Raw genomic sequence first — 18,097 nt, 5'->3', positions numbered from 1 at the left:
AGATTTTAATTCTGATTGTCTTGAATTTATAGGCCAATTTGTGGAGAAATGAGATATTTTTGTAATATTCAATTGTCCAAGCCATGAATATAGTATATTCATTTACTTAGGTATTCTTTGTTTTTTTTTTCTTTTGTTTGTTTGTTTTTTTTTCTCAATAATACCTTATACATTTCTGGAAAATAGTCTTGTTTTTCCTATTAACCAATTTTTAGTGTATGACATGAACATTGATCAGCTGTTTGTTTTGATAACCTGGGAATGATATGTCTCTGTTTCTTCTTGCTATATTTTCCACAGTGGTCATTTTATAAATGGGTGGTATAAAACCTATGAACTGTATAAGACAGTCAATTCAGTTATGGGAAGAAAATACTTGGGTATCTCCCTAGATTTATTGTAATCCATAAAAAGAAGAATGAAGAAATCTAGTATACAGTGAAATGGATATACACACTAATGTGTTGTAATTACGTAATACGATAAATACAGCTACAGTGGCAATCGTTACAGTATATAAGCCTATCAGAGTTATACAATGTTAAATGCCATATATATTCATTTGAAAAAAAAGTGATTTAGGAAAAATAACAATAATGCAATTTAATATATAAATTGACATTGTAAGTTTACTGTTTATAAAAAAGGGTTTCCTTAAAAAAAGAAAGAAAGAGAGAAAAAGAAAGAAAGAAAGAAAGAAAGAAAGAAAGAAAGAAAGAAAGAAAAGGGTTTCCTAGATGTAACAGTAACCAAACATTTTGGGCACCCTGTCCTACAGGAGTTATGTTCAGAATTATTAAATAGCATTTTCCCTGAAGACGACTGTAGCTCTTTATGTGAACATAGTCCCAGCAGTCCTTTCCTGTGTGTTCACTTACTCCTTTAACTACATTTTAAAAAGATTTTTATTCCTTTGACAGAGAGAGAGAACACACACACACAGGGGGGAGAGGGAGAAGCAGACTCCCCACTGAGCAGGGAGCCTGACATGGGGCTCGATCCCAGGACGCTGAAATCATGACCGGAGCCAAAGGCAAACACTTAACCCACTGGTGCCCCTTAACTCCATATTTTAGAAGTGTGCATGGTTATGCTCTTGGCCCAGGTTCTTGAATGATACTATGTTATCAGTGAAACCCACCCGAATAGCAGGAATAGAACTTTTCTCCCCTCTGTAATCTCACTCTACTTTGCACCTGTTTTACTGTAGTAGGATTTCATGCTACATGGTAGTCGGATGCTTCATGCTTGTGTCTGTCAGAGTATATGCTCCTTGAGAACAGTGACATGGTTTTATTGGTTTTCAGATTCTCAAGGTAGGAGAGTTCCTTATGGCATGTAGGCACATGATGGGATGCCGGTAACGTATCACACTGGTGAGGAATGTCTGCCATGCTTTCTCCTCCAACCAAGTCCAAAGGTAGGCACGCCAGAACACATTTTCTAATTGTGAATAGTGAACTCCGTAACAGTTCTTTGACAGCTTTTCCACGTCTTCCCGTTGTGATTCCTTAAATTTGGACACAAATGTGCTGTTTCAGGGATCCTTATCATTTGCGGATGTGACTGTGGGCTTTACCCAGGAGGAGTGGCAGCACCTGGACCCTGCTCAGAGGACCCTGTACAGGGAGGTGATGCTGGAGAACTATAGCCACCTTGTCTCAGTGGGTAAGGATTGTTTCCCATGTAGACTCCTAGTATGCACTTTCATTCTTGGTTTGACACCTGTAGAAGCTTTGTTGAGTTTAATGATATTTAGGTTTGAGATATCAAGTATTAAGCAGAAGGATTGTTGAATCACTGTAAAGAATGAACTGTTGCAATTGGTCCCTGAAGCTTCGTCTTCTGTCTTCTTCAAGGGCCCTGAATCCCATGAGCCTCGCTGAATTCCCATGTCATTTCCCAATTACAGGGTGTTGCATCCCTAAACCAGACGTGATCCTGAAGTTGGAGCAAGGAGAGCAGCCATGGATGCTAGAGGAAGAGTCCCCACGTCAGAGCTACCCAGGTGAGTTAGTCTGTATGAAACAGATGGACACTAGGTGACCGGGTATGAATTTTTTTTTATTCTCAGGTACTTGCTTATATGTTCGTTTTCACATTTAACAAATACTGAGTACCTGCTGTGCCTCACTCAAGTTTTAGGTGCTGAAACACATGATCAAACTGAATTTGTTTCTGACCTCATGGAGCTTACATTCTGAGAGGGAAAGAAAAGAAATAAACACACATATACATACTATACACATAATATGTCATAATATACATAATACATACACACATACACATACTGTATACATAGTATGTCAACAAAAGTCAAGGAAGTTATAAATTGAAATAATGAAATGTAATACTTGAGAAAAGGAAGCCATTCAGGAAGGCATTTGGGTGATCTCAGCTTGAATGAAATGATTATAAAATGCACAGGTTTACATGGGAATAAGCATTTGGTTGTATGAGCAGAGGTGATACAGGGAAGACCCCAGGTTGGAGATACTGACTTGGAAATGATCAACTTATGATAGTATTTAAAGTTTTTAAAATTAGTACTTGAAGCTAAGGGATCAGAAGTAAGAATGAACAAATTTGAGAGGTCTGAAAGCTGTCCCCTGGGACACTAATGTTTAGAAGTCATGAAAATGAGAGGACTCCCCGAAGAAGAGAGAAGGAACAGTCTGGAGATAAGGTGGAAACAGAGAATATGGGGTCCTGTAGCTGAGTTAAGATGGTTTTCGAAGACAAAACGAACTTCTTGAAGAAGAATGTATAAAGTCAGCGTTTTCTGCCTTTGTCTGCAAATCCTCCAGAAGCACTAAGGGAAGTGAGCAAGACGAGCTTCGTTCTATGACACTAGTGGATATCTGAAATCCCAAATCAGTACAGGTGTACCTGCAGCAGAGCTGATGACGGATCAAGGAGCGTGTGCATGTTAGCAGGTGGGTAGAAAACAAAAGCATTTCTGATGCGCACGGGGTCTGGCAGTGCGCTTTTCATGAACAGACACATCCGCACCTGAAACTTCCGTGAACAACGGTGCCATGAACTAGATAGTTGAGCTCCCTTGGAGACCGTTTCGTTCTGCAAAGGAGAAGTACTGAAGTGTAGAAGCACAAACCCCACTTTTCAGTAGCCCTCTGTTTCCATGCTGGTGCAAGAGAGACTGTGCATGAGGGAAAACCACCTCATAGACAACTAGATGTGCAGAAAGAATCTTACATGCCATCTTAGCGGGTACTCCTCTGACAGAGAATTTGATGCAAAAACTTAGTTGACAACGGTTGATCGGGATTTGCAGACCTTCTACAAAAGTGAGGGAAGCATGGGGGACGGTGAGGCTGGTTAGGAGGAGAGGAAGGCTCAGGGGGGTGATTACGTCGTTGACTGTAGCTTTGTAATTAGCACATCTGATTGCTCAGACTAGCAGGATATGTTCCGAGTCCCAGTGTGAACCACTGTGTGCCAGAGCAGCTGGTGAGAAAGGTGGAAGGGAAAAGGATGTTATCTTTTGTCTTGTTCCTGTCTCTCAGCTGAAACTGTTCTGTAGAGTTTTAACTACCTTTCTTTCCTGGATTGCATCAGACAGTTGGTCTAGGCAGATGCTGGGGGAGTCGGAGCCTCCATGGGCCCAGTTGGGCCTCTGGGCTTGTTTCTGTGAAATGAGCCCAACACTTGGTTTTCCTCAGTTTGGAGGTGCAGTCAGTGATTGACTCTGTGATGACCAAGAGAGCAAGCTGTTGTGGAGGCGACTCCAACGAGGAAGGAAGGCACATCCTGGTTGATCTGTAAACTGAGACCAACACATGTGCAGAGCGCTTGTTCACAATGAGTTACCCCTCTAGCCTAAGGGATGACTCTGTTCCGTCTCCCAAGTAAACCTTTTGCAGTGTGGTCTTCCTTGAAGAGCTCACATCCTTTTAGCCCAAGTAATGGAAAAGGAACCAGCACAGACGCATGCAAAATGATTATAAGAAAAAAGGGGTGAAAAGTATTGGGAAGAAAGCTAGTTGGTGAAAGAATTGTCATCTGATCCAAGTAGTCATAAAGTAGGTAAATTATGTGACCAAATATTAAATCCTGAGTTTCCAAAGGGTGAACTAATTGAATTAATTATCTCTGTGGTACAGGTATTTAAGAAGGATATTAATAAGGGAATAGCAAACACATGGCAGGGTGTCAAACTGAGAAAAGAGAACAGAAAATAAAATTACAGTAAAGAAAGCAAATTGGAAGAACCCCAAGGATGAATACATACTGGCCAAAATCTGTTCAGGGCCCGCCCGGGTGGCTCAGTCATTAAGTGTCTGCCTTCGGCTCAGGTCATGATACCAGGGTCCTGGGATCGAGCCCCTCATTGGGCTCCCTGCTTGGCGGGAGGCCTGCTTCTCCCTCTCCCACTCCCCCTGCTTGTGTTCCCTCTCTCGCTGTGCCTCTCTCTCTCAAATGAATAAATAAAATCTTTTTAAAAAGTTTGTTCAGAAAGAAAGGATAGATGTAAGCAAGAAGAAAATGAAATAAAATTAGAAGATTACATTAAAAAGAGAGTTCTCATACATACCATACATAGAATCCCTTCCCCAAAATAGAAAGGAAAAGAAATAGAACAAATGTTTAAAATATTTCAAGAATACTTTTTGTGGGGGGAGAGATTTGTGGTTGAATCTGTGTAAAAGAGCCAGTCCTTAGCCACATTAGGATATATTCTGATATAGGGACTAGATTTCAAAAACAGTTATTTTGACAACTGGGCAATATAAGAGAAAGTCCAAATAGCCTCAGACTTTTCCATAGTAAAATCTGTAGCTCAGAGTCAGCAAGAGCAGTTTCTACAAAATCCTCAAGGTGTCACATTGAGAGTATTACAGCCAGTTAAGAAGATACTCTTCAGGGGTGCCTGGGTGGTTCAGTGGGTTAAGCCGCTGCCTTCGGCTCGCGTCATGATCTCAGGGTCCTGGGATCGAGTCCCGCATCGGGCTCTCTGCTCAGCGGGGAGCCCGCTTCCCTCTCTCTCTCTCTCTGCCTGCCTCTCCATCTACTTGTGATTTCTCTCTGTCAAATTAATAAATAAAATCTTAAAAAAAGAAAAAAAGAAGATACTCTCCAACAAAGACAGCAAGTCTTTTCTGAAGGGACAAGAACTGTAGGATCTTTGTTCCTAGAAGCCTCTGTTAGAGAATGAGTATCAGGTAACCAGGGGGTGACATAAAGAAGCATGGTAAAAAAGCTGGTAGTAGACTCTGACTTTAACTGAAGAACTAATTTTATTTTGTTTTTTAGGTTTTTTTTCCTTAAAGTCTCACCTTTTTGAGAAAGAGAGAGCGTGAACACGGTAGGGAGAGAGAGAGAGAAACAAGCAGACTCTGTGTTGATCATGGAGCCCGACGAGGGACTCTACCCCCAACCCCGAGATCACGACCAGAGCTGAATCCAAGAGTCAGACAGTCAGTCAACCGTGCCACCCTGACACCCCCCACCACAAAGAACTGACTTTAAAACAAATGTGGGGTGGGGCGCTTGGGTGGCTCAGTGGGTTAAAGCCTCTGCCTTTGGCTCGGGTCATGATCCCAGGGTCCTGGGATCGAGCCCCGCATCGGGCTCTCTGCTCAGCAGGGAGCCTGCTTCCTCCATCTCTCTCTCTGCCTGCCAAATAAATAAACAAAATCTTTTTAAAAAATAAAACCAATGTGGGAGCTAGGTGACAGATTGTACGAGTTGCAAATCTAGGCAACAGGGAAAGGGTATGTATCTATATAGATAAGAGGAAGCTAAAAACAAACGGAGAGGAGAGAAGGTATACAAATACAGTGACTTCTTTCATAACGTGATGTGTGTTTTCCTAAAAAAGAACCACTGCTCCATATAAAATAGTGTACTGAAAATCACAGGGCTAACGGAAAAATGGGTTTGGGGATAAAATTCCTAAGAGCTTTGTCAGTGACACAGTGAGAAGCAGCATTGAACTCTGTAGCTATAATTTTGTGTTTACTTCTCCTTTCAGTTCTATTGGTTTTCACGTTATCAATTTTAAGAATTACTAAGTGTATACATACTCGGATCTTTATGTCCTCTTGAGCCCTTGACCCCTTTATGATGAGGTCTCTATTTCTGGTAGAACTTTTTTATTCTGAAGCCTACTTTAATATTACTACTGCTAGTCCACAAATCCTAGCTAAGCCACTTACTGGCTTAGATGAGTCACTTAATCTCTATGGGCCTTTGTTGCTTCATTGTAAATTTGGATAATAAGACCTTTGTCACAGTATTTGTGAGCATCAGATGAGGCAAGATATAAATACACAGGGCCTTGCTAAAATAGGCATCTGGGAAGTTTATACTTTTTTTTAAAGATTTTATTTATTTGACAGATAGAGATCACAAGTAGGCAGAGAGGCAGGCAGAGAGAGAGGAGGAAACAGGCTCCTTGCTGAGCAGAGAGCCCGATGCAGGTTGGATCCCAGGACTCTGGGATCATGACCTGAGCCGAAGACAGAGGCTTTAACCCACTGAGACACCCAGGCACCCCTGGGAAATTTATACTTTTAACCAACATTTAACTAATGCCCTTCCAAATGCTCAGGATATACATCAATGAACAAGAAAGTCAAGGACTCTCCCTTTGCTGGGCTTACATTCAGGAGGGAGGTATAGAGATAAGGACCACAGAGGAAGAAAGGATGCAAATAAATTAATCCTATACTTTCAGGTCATGCTAAATGCTTGAAGGGTTTTAAAGACCAGAAGATGAGATGATAGTGATAGAGGGTATTGGGGATAAGTAGACTGTTTCAGCCAAGTGGCCAGGGGTAGTCTCTTCAAGATTGTATCTGGAAAGGACCTAAATTATATGAAAAGTCTTGACAGCAAAGATCTGTGAGAAGAGCATTGCTGAGAGAGGCAGGAACGTCCTGGTCAGGAGTACCCTGGACTCATTCAGTCAATAGCAAGATGGCTAGTGTGTTTCTATCACGACAAGCACAGTGAGCAATGGCATGAAATAAAGTTGGAGACACCAGCATAAACTTGATCTTGAAGTTCTAGGCCATGCTGCAAAATTTGAATGTCCTTAAAAAAACATGGGGGTCCATTGCAGGTTTTAGTAGTGAGAGAGACTATAATATAACCAAAGGGGGAAAAAAAAAAGGTTTTGGCTCTTTGCCCATGGTTCCTGGCACATAGTTCCTAAAACCCTTGGAATCTCTGGCATGAAAAGAGTGTCTTTTGTATACTGAAGTAACTGGTGGCTGGGGGCCGCTAGATCACTTCAGGTGTGTGTGTGGGGGTGTCCATCACCAGTGGCCAGTGACTTAATCACTCAAGCCTAGGTTATGAAACCTCTCTAGGAGCCTCTAAGCCGCAGTTCAGGAAGCTTCGAGAGGTGTGCACCGGAGAGGGTGTGGGAGTTCCACATACCACACACATCCCCAGCCCTTGCCTGTATATCTCTTCTCTTTGGATGCTCCAGAATTGAATCCTTTATAATAAATTGGGAATATAGGGGCCGCCCAGGTGGCTCAGTTGTTAAGCGTCTGCCTTTGGCCCAGGTCCCGGTCGAGCTCTGCATCCGGCTCTCTGCTGGGAGGGAAGCCTGCTTCTCTCTCTCCCAATCCCAATGCTTGTTTCCCTCTCTCACTGTTTCTTGCTCTCAGATAAATAAATAAAATCTTTAAAAATAAAAGAAAATAAATTAGCAATATAGAAGTGAATAGTTTTTTGGGTTTTTTTGAGGTGTTCTAGTGAATTACTAGTCTGAGGTGAGATGGCTAGTCATGGGAACCCACGGTTTATAGTCAGAAGCCCTGGAGGCAAAAAAAAGAAAAAAACGTGAATAGTCCCTTCCGCTTTCTTGTAATGTCTATATGGTATATCTTTTTCCATCTTCTTACTTTTAATCTATTTATATTTAGAGTGGGTTTCCTATAGATAATACATGGTTGGGTCTTTTTTAACTAATGTGAAAATCTCTCATTTTTTAATGGGAATATTTTAACCACTTAAGTGGATGCCCTGTCGGATACGATACCTTCAGACTGTCACAGACTGATTTCAAATGCCGTCATGCTATTTTATAAGAGGCTTGTAATAATATGCTTCTGTTCCTCCTCCCGTTCTGTGTGATATTTTACTTCAAACCCCACAAGGCGGCAAGCAGCTCTTTCTGCCCACAGGTCTTCCTTGTGCAAGATGTTTTCTGTCGGTACGGAAATCTGGATCGACACTTTTCTGCTCATACTTGATTCACTTCACTGTCTTCTAGGTTGCATAGTACCTTCTCTGATTTTTAAATCTCTGTTTTTCCGTATTTAATATTCTGTTTTCTCTTGTTGCCGTCAAGATTTTCTTTTCATCTTTGGTTTTTAGCTGTTCAACTCCGTTGTTTCCAGATTTACCTTTGCTTTTTTTTAGTGTGTGGGGGGGTGGGTTTCCTGGTTATTTTTCCTGTTGTCTTGTCGGTTTCCTAAATAAGTGGTTTGATGTATTTCACTCTTACTTTTTTCCTGGGACTCCAGTTCCTTATGTGTGGCTGTATTGGATACTGTTCCCTAGTTCTTGGATCTGTCTCGTCAGAATTTCCTCAGTGTCTGTGCTCCATTTTCATCTTTTGGCTGCCCATCCAAGCCTGTGTCACAGAGGGTTTATTTCTTTACTTCTGTTTCTCTTCCACCAGTCAGCTGGGCTCATGCTGCTTCAATGAGAAATAAAGCCAGCCACTAGTTAACAGTGATAGATACAGATTTTATTCAGTAACTGTTGGAATGGGGGGTGAGAAGTTTCAGTAAAACCGAGCTCAACTCCACATACTGCTAAGACAGCTAGGGACTTACAGCCAACAGGCAGAGTGGGGGTGGGAATCACTGGATAGAAGATTACTAGGAGAAACACCAGCAGTAGGGGGATTCTTGCTGAATGCAGATCGGGCACTAACACATCAGGGACAGGGTTTAAGGAACTTGATCAGATATCAAGGGTGAAGGGACTGTCACTAGACCGACTTAAAAGGGTTCTTGCCAAAACCGAGCTCATCCCGGATAGATCTGGAAGACCTAGTCAAGGCCTAGTTGAGAACAGGCCTCAGAGGACACTAACTGAGCTTTATTCTACAGGAGAGTTCGTCTCAGAGTATCATTAAATTTGCGTTGGTGATGAAATAAATTATAGCAGCTGTACCTTTAATTGTGTAATTTCATTGTAAAATTCTAATGGACAGACTACAGGAAAAGAAAATGAAACCCAAAAGAATGCTTGAGAGGAGTGGCAAGTGATAAGTCATGACAAAACACAGAGGTGAATCTGAACAAATGGGTGTGTAAAGCAATTATGATACAAATATGTAAGGCTAAAAACCATACACAAAGCACTAACTCTATATAAATGAGGTGAGAGGTGATCAAATTGAGTTTGATGCTTCTGTTCTTCAGAAAGGGAGAGGTGAGATATTGAATTAGTCTAGATTTTAAGTTAAATATTCATGGTATGATGTGATGGATAGCCCCTTAAAGCTGAGAAACAGATGTGTATAACTTCTAAAGTTGTAAGGGAGAAAAAATGGAAAAGATGAGAAAGTAATTCAAAATGGAGGAAGAAAAGTACAATAGAATTGGTAGTAAAATTGTGACAAGTAAAAAGTACCAAGTAAAATGTGAGAGATGACTTGATATATTTCAGGAATCACCATAAATAGCAACAGACTACATTTACCTGTTAAAGTACAAATTGTCAAATTGGATCTTTGAAATAAAATAATACCTTCCTATAGCTAAGATAAGAGGTTTTCATTTATTCTGCTAACTGCATATTTATATTTTTAGCATCTTTTGCCCACTTGACATTCAGTGTTATACCTGTGTGTCTACAGAAGATACAGGATATCCTGATCCCTTCAGTGTGAGAAGAAGTAATATCACAGTCAGCATTTACAAATCATAAATTTTCCCCACTTCATTTGTTACCTCCTGTGAATCTTCTCTTGTAACTGTATCCTTGTGTCATTTTATTTTTCTGTCTTCCTTTCTTATTAATGTTAGATCACTATAGTTATATTTCTGTAAACTTTAGAAAAATTCTTTTTATATTCTCAATTTGTGCTGATACTACCCAGAACACTGGGGCACACTGTTTTCCTCTTTGTTCTGATTCCTAAATGCAGTTAGACTTTGCCCGCCGAAGCATCTAATTTATCATGTTAATATCTTGAGTGTATTTTGCCCAATGCATCATATAGCAAATTTATGTTTCTCTCATTTAATGACCCTTAATCTTTTTTACCCTTTGAAAAAAGAGATTTTATTTATTTATTTAGAGCAAGCACACATGAGTTGGGGGAGGACCAGCAGAAGAGGGAAAGAAAGTATCTCAAGCAGACTCTGCTGAGGGTTGCCTGGGTGACTCAGTCATTGGGCGTCTGCCTTCAGCTCAGGTCATGACCCAGTGTCTTGGGATTGAGCCCTGAGTTGGGCTCCCTGCTCATCAGGGAGCCACCTTCTCCCTCTCGCTCTTCCCCTGCTTGCCTCTCCCCCCTCTTCCCCTGCTTGTGTTCCCTCTCTCTTTCTCTGTCAGATAAATACATAAAATCTTTAAAAAAAAACCCAAAACAAACAAACCTCTGTGCTAAGCATGGAGCCCTACACAGGGCTTGATCTCACAACCCTGAGATCACAATCTGAGCTGAAATCCAGGAGTCAGACACGTAACCACCCGAACCACCCAGATGCCCCAGTTACCCTTAAATATGGCTACGTTTCTTCTGTATGGCACAGAACTGGTGCTAATCCTTCTTGTTAGGATTACCCACAGATGCGCTTTCCTGCCATATAAGTCTACATTTCATTCCTAACATACTTGGGGATTTTTGTGAGTTAATGCAGGAAAAGTACCTGGAACAGTGCTTGGCTCATGGTAATGGTTAGTTTTCCTGTTAACTTTTCTTGTTGTTAATATCATTATCATTGGTTTTAAGCACATTTTCAAATTTAAGCTCAGCTTTCCACAGCTTTTGAAATGTTCCTTCATTCCTTTAATTTATGTCATCTACTATAGAATCTGATTCCTGGTAGTGTATGGATGTTGAATGAAGAAGCTATTCTCTGGATTATAATTTCTTCAAAGAGAGCATATCTTACTTTGTTATATAACATATAGTGGCTATTCGATCATTACTTAATTCATTAACTGTGCCTCTCGATGAGTGAGAGAGCCTTTATATTCAGAAAATACTATAAGGAATTAATTTCTAAATGGACCTGTTGGATTATAAACCTGTAGGTTCTTGTTCAAAATTACAGATTTGTAGAAAACTTGAACTTTATTTTGAAAAAGCACACCATTTGCTAAGGACCATTACTTTCATAATCACTCAGGTGTATTCAGAGGAAATCAGATATAAATACATGCCACCAACTTGCATTCCCAGCAACAGTGTAAGAGGGTTCCCCTTTCTCCACATCCTCTTGAACACATGTTGTTTCCTGTTTTTTTTTAAGATTATTTTTTTTCAATTTATTTATTTTCAGAAAAACATTATTCATCATTTTTTCACCACACCCAGTGCTCCATGCAAGCCGTGCCCTCTATAATACCCATCACCTGGTACCCCAACCTCCCACCCCCCCCGCCACGTCTTCTTTCTTTTTTATCCACTCATCTATTGACGGGCTCTTCCATATCTGGCCTACTGTAAATAGTGCTGCAATATAAACGTATCTTCTCAAATGTTTTCATTTTCTTTGAGTAAATACCCAGTAATGGAATTACTGGAACACATGACAGTTCTATTTTTAACTTTTTGAGGAACCTCCACATTGTTTCCCATAATGGCTGCACCAGTTTTCATCCCCACCATCAGTACACAAGGTTCCTTTTTCTCCACATGATCACCAACTCTCGTTCTTTCTTGTTCTTTTTCTGCAGGCAGACTCCCAGGCTGGCAGGAGAAGTGGGCGTGGTCACTGGGACAGCCCTCCGAAATGGGTCAGGTGACCGTTCAGACTCTGGGGAAGTGAAGGGTTCCTCACATCACAGCAGCACGCGGGCCATAACGTAGGCGGGTTTTACTGGACCCATCAGACAACCTGTGCAAGACGTGAGGACGAGCGAAATGCGCCGCCTGGAGTGAAGGTTGTGTTGTCTTCTGGGGCTTCTGTCCCCAGGGGATATTCAGGCCGGTGGGGTGGGGGCTAAGGGGCAGGTTATTTGGGGCCGATGTGCCTTGCTTCTGAGGTGACCCCTGTGTTTGAGCAGGAAGGCGGGGGGCTGCAGTTGGATCTGGCACCTGGGCCCACGTTGGTCCCCACGGTGGTTGGGTTGAGGGGAGCACAGGGCCCACCTGCTAGAGTCTGTGGCCCCTCAACTGCCTTTTGACAGCCTGCACCCCGGGCCCGGGGCACCTGGGGCAGATCCAGAGTCCCAGGGCCCAGGCAGATGCTCATAGGAAAGGACTGGAGCCAGGGAGGGAGGGAGGCAGGCAGGCCCAGGCAGCCATGGCAGCCAGCCAGGTCGCCGGGGTGCCCAAGCCTGGCTCTCTGCTCTGTGCTTTATTTTGGAGGGTTGGAGTTTATTCGGGAAAAATGCGCACAGTGTGAAGTGTGCCGTAGCCACGACCCTGAAGTGGAAGGGTGTTGGGGAAGGGGAAGGTAGTCGTTGTTGGTTTTTTTTTTCCTTGTTGAGTTCCAGGGTTCGCGAGAGGCACGTCTTAGCAAGGAAAGGCCAGAGGCCCATTTCAGCCTCATGGAACTCCTGGCAGCCTAATCTCTAAGCATGTATTAGGGGAAAGTCTTCCAGCAGCTATGCTAAGACTTTGACAGATGGTGGGGCCCTGTGGTTTTGGCCTCCTTGAACCGGCACTCCCTGCTGGGACGGAGGGGCCTGCTTCCGTCATGGGTGACTCCGTGTCTCCCCACGTGTGGGTCCTGAGACCTCGACTGAATGCTGTCCTTGTTTTTACAGGTGGCGCTTCGAGTCTCAGGGGACGTGGCCTGCTGGGCAGCATCCAAAGCGTCTGGCCTCCGTCTCTTCAGTGCAGATGGAAGTTCAGCACGTCCAGGAGTGTGACCGCTGCCATCTCCCTGGTGTACGTGCATCGCAGTGGTAAGTAGTCTTGGTTCTGAACCTCCCGCCTGGGTTGAGGTTCAGGCCTTGACCTGGGTGTCTTTCTTGCCTGCTTCTGTCTTTCTTCCGGAGGAAAAGATAGCCTCTTCTTGTCGATTAACTCGGAGATGTACTCTTAACCAGAATGTGTAGAGTTGGCTGTGGGGGAAAATTACTTCTTGGCACATATGGAGAAGGTTCGGCAAGTCCCTGCCCCACATAAAACTTCTGAACTCCAGGTTTCCCCTTTTAGAAGAGTCCCGAGTTATTGAAGCCTGACTCTATAAAACACACGACGGAGTTAATAAAAAATCAATTGTTTTATATAAAGCAAAACTTAATAAATAAACATTCTCTCTATGATCGACATTCTCCCCACACTTGCTTTATTGGGCCATTCATCTAGAGCAAGGAATCCTGGGCATCTTTACAAATGGATGTCTGAGTGGACTTCGGCACACGTTCTCTCTCTCTCTCTCTCTCTCTCTCTCCTGTTTCATTTCTGGGTGGAGTGGGAGTTATAGAGGATGAGAGACTCCCTTCAGCAGGCTCCCTATGCCTTCGATAGCCTGACTAAGGGCTCAATCCCATAACCCTGACATAACCTGAGCCATAGCCAAACATTGGTCCCTTAACTGAAAGAACCTCGCAGGCATTCCTGGACAGGCTTGGTCTTTATGGAAGGGAGTGTAAGAATCCCCTCCCGTTCTAAAATCTTCTGAATTCGGGAGCATTTCCATGTCTGCAGTGGTCGTACACCCTCTCAGGCCCAGAGATACGTAGCTTTTCTTGGTGGTGGAGAAAAGCTCTTGGCTCCCATGTTCTCATAGATAGGGAGGAAGCCCTCACTGCCTGATGCTGAACTGTTGAGGTTTTCCTGCCCTGGTCCCAACAGGTCTTCCAAAGAACACCTTTGTATAAGATGAAATTACTTTGCAAGCCCCCAGGTGGCACAGTTGAGTAAGCATCTGCCCTTGGCTGAGGTCAGGATCCCTGGATCCTGGGGGAATCAAGCCCTGTATTGGGCACCCTTCTCCATCTTCCTTGCTGCTCGACTCCGACTGTTTTTGCTTTCTTGCTAGCTCTGTCGCTCTCCAATAAGTGAAGTAAATAGAGATATTTCTAAGCGTGTAATTAATTTGTAAATCCTTTGCACTTTGTGAGGACAATATTAGTAGAAAGAAGGACCCATGAGAGGTAGATCACAAACCATGTGTTTGTTGAATCTTGTGGCCATTCATCCTTTCAATCTACCTACACGGATAGGTTTCTATTTTCGTGAACATCCATCGATCGCCTTGTGTTCTGAGATTCTGAGGTCACCCTCGACTTGATGTTCTCATGGATCCCAGGCAGAGGTACTTCCTGTGACCCCACTTGCGAGCAAGAGACAGTACCTGTGTCAGTTGTGAGAGGTTGTAAAGGAAACGTCCCCCGTTCTTACTTGGCACAGTGTGCACGGTTGTGAGACCCCACCTGTTTGGTGAGACTGGCCTTTATGGAAGTACTCCTGGATCAGAGCAGATGTGCTTGATTTCTAGCTATAGGTTACTGGAATAGCACATTCCGCATCCCTCAGAAGGGGGCCCTGCTGTATGTGTTTGCAGTGTCTGAGTTTGTATCTCAGAGTCACCCGGAGGAATTCCTTGGGAGGTATTTGTCCAGTGATTCTATGGTGAGAAGAATTTCCCCTTGTTGCGTTGGGATCAGTGATTCCTTGGTGTGAGGCTGTCATTGCTGGCTAGGGAATAAGGGATAGCTGAGCCCATTCCTTTGCTCATCAGACTGAGAGGAATTACTTGTGTGCGAATCCACCCAGGTCCTTCCTGTGTTGGCTCCGTGAGGAATGGGATTCCCATATGGGATGTTCTCGGCATTCAGCCACAGCGATGATACAGGGGGTCCCAGGGGTGCCTGCACCTTTTCTCCCGTGTGAGGGGTGAAGCACACTCTGAGATGGTAGCGGGAGCCTCAGGCCTGAGCCCCACCTGAAGCTTCTCCCAGCAGGATACAGCGCCAGTGCCTCTCCCCGTGTGAGTTCTCTGGTGTTGGGAAAGGTCCCACTTCTGGCTGAAGGCTCTGCCTCAGTGACGGGAGACAAGGGGTTTGTACTGTGTGATTTCTGTGGCGGTGAGCAAGGTGGGCGCTCTGGGTACAGGCGGGGCCCCAGTCATGACAGACACAGATTTCACTGCTCTGTGCTGTCTGGTGTCTCCAAATGTGAGAGCTGTATCGAACAGCTCTTCCACATTGACCGCATTTGTCGGGGTTGCCGCTGGTGTGGATCCTCGGATGCTGACTAAGGGTGTGGCTGGCCTAAATGCTTGCTCCTGAGGATGGCATTCAACCGGTTTCTGTCTTTGGGAAGGTGCCCATGGCCTCGAAGGGATGCATGTTGCTGCGAGCTCTTGTGCAGCAATCCCAGCACATGGCTTCTACCCCTTGTGAGGTCCTGGACGTGAAGAAGAACGGAGCTCTCTGAAGCAAGGGTCTCCTACCTTCGTTCCATCCCTGAGGTGCGTCTCCGGTGGTCTTACTGTGTAGAGAGCTGAGCACTGCCTTGGGGTTGTTCCCTCCATGTGTATCATGTCTCCTTTCCTTGGAAGGGTGAGTTCTCTCATGTCTCCCGAGGTTAGAGCCCCCACTAAAGTCTCTCCCACACTGGGGAGATGGGTGTGCTGTGATCCAGGATGGACGAGCTCTGATGTCCCTGGCACCAGGGACACATGGCTGAAGGTTTTTCCACACTGTCAGCAAATACAAGGCTTGTCTTCCCAGGACACAGCACACCCGGAGTGAGGTGAGGCACGTGAGACCTCTCCGTGCTGTGCCCCAGCATTGCCCGGGTTCCTGTGCAGTGTGAACCCTCTGCTAATGGCCAGAACAGGAGGGGCTGTGGCAGGATGGCTCCCTCACGTTCCTCCCTTCCTGACTCAACGCACACGTTCCAGCCCCTTCCTTCAGGAATGGTTGCTGTGTCTACCCCTGCAAGCCACTTGTAGTTGGGTGCCTATTCCTGTTTGGAATTCAGATGTTTGGAATTCAGATAGATCTTTCTACATGGTAGCCTCACCCCCACATCAACTGCTGATTAAATTTTTGATGTTTCCGTTTCAAAGACTATATACCCGTGAATCGTGCTGAAGCCAGTGACTTTTCCAGACACTCGGGCGGCGGCTTGACTCAAGGCTCATTTCAGCCGAGAAATGAAACTCTTCAGGTTTCTGGTAGGACAGCCCGTATGCTCAGGGCCTTGGATGACAGGAGATTGTGGGGAATGCTTAGCATAGCCCGTGTCCAGCTCTAGTGTGGAAGGCCAGGTTTCATGACCCTGAAGCTTCCCGTTGACTTGCAGAGAAGCAGACCTTTGAGATTCCCCCTTGTGGGTCTCCCTTCATCCTTTATAATAGGGAACATATTGCCGTGAGCTCCTGGGTCTTGTACGCACAGAATGAGTCCCGGAACACTAGGTGAAAAAGTACTGAAGCGCTGTGTGGGGACTAACAGAACAGAACGAGAAATGGAAAGAGGGGGAGGGAGGAAGGAATACAAAGAACAAAAAGATCATGCAGGGACGGAAGGAAGGAAGGGATGGCGGGCGGTCTTGAAAAAGGGAGAAGAGAAACTGGTAGAGAGGCATTAGGGGAAAGAAGAATTTTGAAAGTTGTGAGACAAACATCTGAGAGTTAAGGTTTGAGCTTGATGACAAAGGAAAGAAATGGAGTCCTCTACTCAGGAGCAGGAACCGGTTATAGGGTGTTGGTGATGAGAACCTATGGACCAGATAAACCTGCGAGACAAAGAAAGTGAGGTTGGGATGCTGGAGAGTTTCAGAAGGGCAACGCCAACCACGTCGAGGACTGAAAGAGGGGCCATGTGAGGGTTTGAGTGCAAGAATCCCAGAAGAGTCCAGTCCTCGGGGGACACAGAATGTGCAGTGGGTGAGGTGGATGGAGTCGGAAGAGGGGACAGAAATGGGCCCGTGTTGCGGGGTTGTTTCCACAGGAGCCCTACAAGAGACAGGACTGATGTAGGACAGAGGTTAGCATTCAAGGCTGAGGTCATGAAAGAAGTCTGAGACGGCTTTGCTGGCAGGAGGTGATTTTTATTAAAGCACAGAGGTATGATCCTTGGGTCGAAAGGGCTGCTTGCTGGGGTCCTGCCGTGAGGCTGACTCTTTGGGATGGCATTGGGGGAGGTCAGGCAAAAGGGAGGTTTTGCAAGAACGTGGCAGGAGGATAGAGGACACCCAGCATACGGGAGGCTTGGCTCTTGTGAAGGGAAGGTGGTTTTTCCTGCTAGGAAGGCATGAATTGAAAGATGGTGGGGAGCTTCCCGGAGGAATGTTACCTTCCTCCTCTCACAGGTCCTTCTCAACGGACTGCAGAAATGGAGATCCGGGCCTCTGGCAGGTCCCTAGCCTCTCGTGAAGCGAGCCTCTTCCTGCAGAATCACGAGGACTTTTACAAACCGAGGGAGACTCCGGTCTTGCCGGGTTTTGATCTCCATCTGGGGAGAATCTGTTTTTTTCCTTTCCTCAGCTGAGGGCAGTCAGAGCGCCTAAGGGATGTCCCCCGTATCACAGGTTGGGGGGCGGTGTGGCATGCCAGCTCCTGCTTGGTGCTCAGCTAGCCTCCTCCTCCTTCCTCGTTTGCCCCTGAGCAGTGCAGAGCGTTGCACAGTTAAGGGTGTTGAAGGAGGACAGTCTCCTCTTCTGTAACTTCTTCCTACTGAATAGGGGCGCAGAGCTGTCCCTCTGCGTAGGTCGTTGCTGGTCAGGTGGGGGAGGCCCCGCTGGGGGAGGCCTCAGCTGTCAGAGTCGTAAAAGGAAGAGGTCACTGAGTGCAGGGGAGAACTTGTGACTGGATCTTCCTGAGCGGAAAGGACCATCTGTCCTCTGGAAGTTATTGCAGTGAAGGGTTCCTGGCACCACCTGCAGAGACAGGACGAGGGGGTGGGAAACAACACAACAAGATTAGAAGAAGAAAGAGAAGGAAAATCCCCATGAAGAGTCCTCTGA

The 18,097-nt window shown here is 44.9% G+C and overlaps 1 protein-coding gene and 1 long non-coding RNA gene across 2 annotated transcripts in view; both read left to right on the top strand.

Annotated features, from left to right (window-relative positions):
- Positions 1–2,910, top strand: part of LOC122900562 (zinc finger protein 37A-like) — a 57,717-nt gene extending 54,807 nt beyond the window's left edge. Inside the window, exons 3-6 of the mRNA XM_044239311.1 lie at positions 1,308–1,420; positions 1,542–1,668; positions 1,913–2,008; positions 2,808–2,910. Coding sequence (XP_044095246.1) covers positions 1,355–1,420; positions 1,542–1,668; positions 1,913–2,008; positions 2,808–2,848 — 330 coding nt within the window. The 5' untranslated portion in view covers positions 1,308–1,354 and the 3' untranslated portion in view covers positions 2,849–2,910. The remainder of the gene's footprint in view (positions 1–1,307; positions 1,421–1,541; positions 1,669–1,912; positions 2,009–2,807) is intronic.
- A 9,010-nt stretch (positions 2,911–11,920) lies between these two features.
- The window catches only part of LOC122900561, a 32,650-nt gene continuing 26,473 nt past the window's right edge, over positions 11,921–18,097 (top strand). Inside the window, exons 1-2 of the long non-coding RNA XR_006383264.1 lie at positions 11,921–12,108; positions 12,937–13,077. This is a non-coding gene — a long non-coding RNA (uncharacterized LOC122900561). The remainder of the gene's footprint in view (positions 12,109–12,936; positions 13,078–18,097) is intronic.

This window comes from Neovison vison, chromosome 2 (assembly GCF_020171115.1).
Source record: "Neovison vison isolate M4711 chromosome 2, ASM_NN_V1, whole genome shotgun sequence".
Taxonomy (NCBI): domain Eukaryota; kingdom Metazoa; phylum Chordata; class Mammalia; order Carnivora; family Mustelidae; genus Neogale; species Neogale vison.
This window is presented reverse-complemented; position numbering and strand designations above follow the sequence as displayed.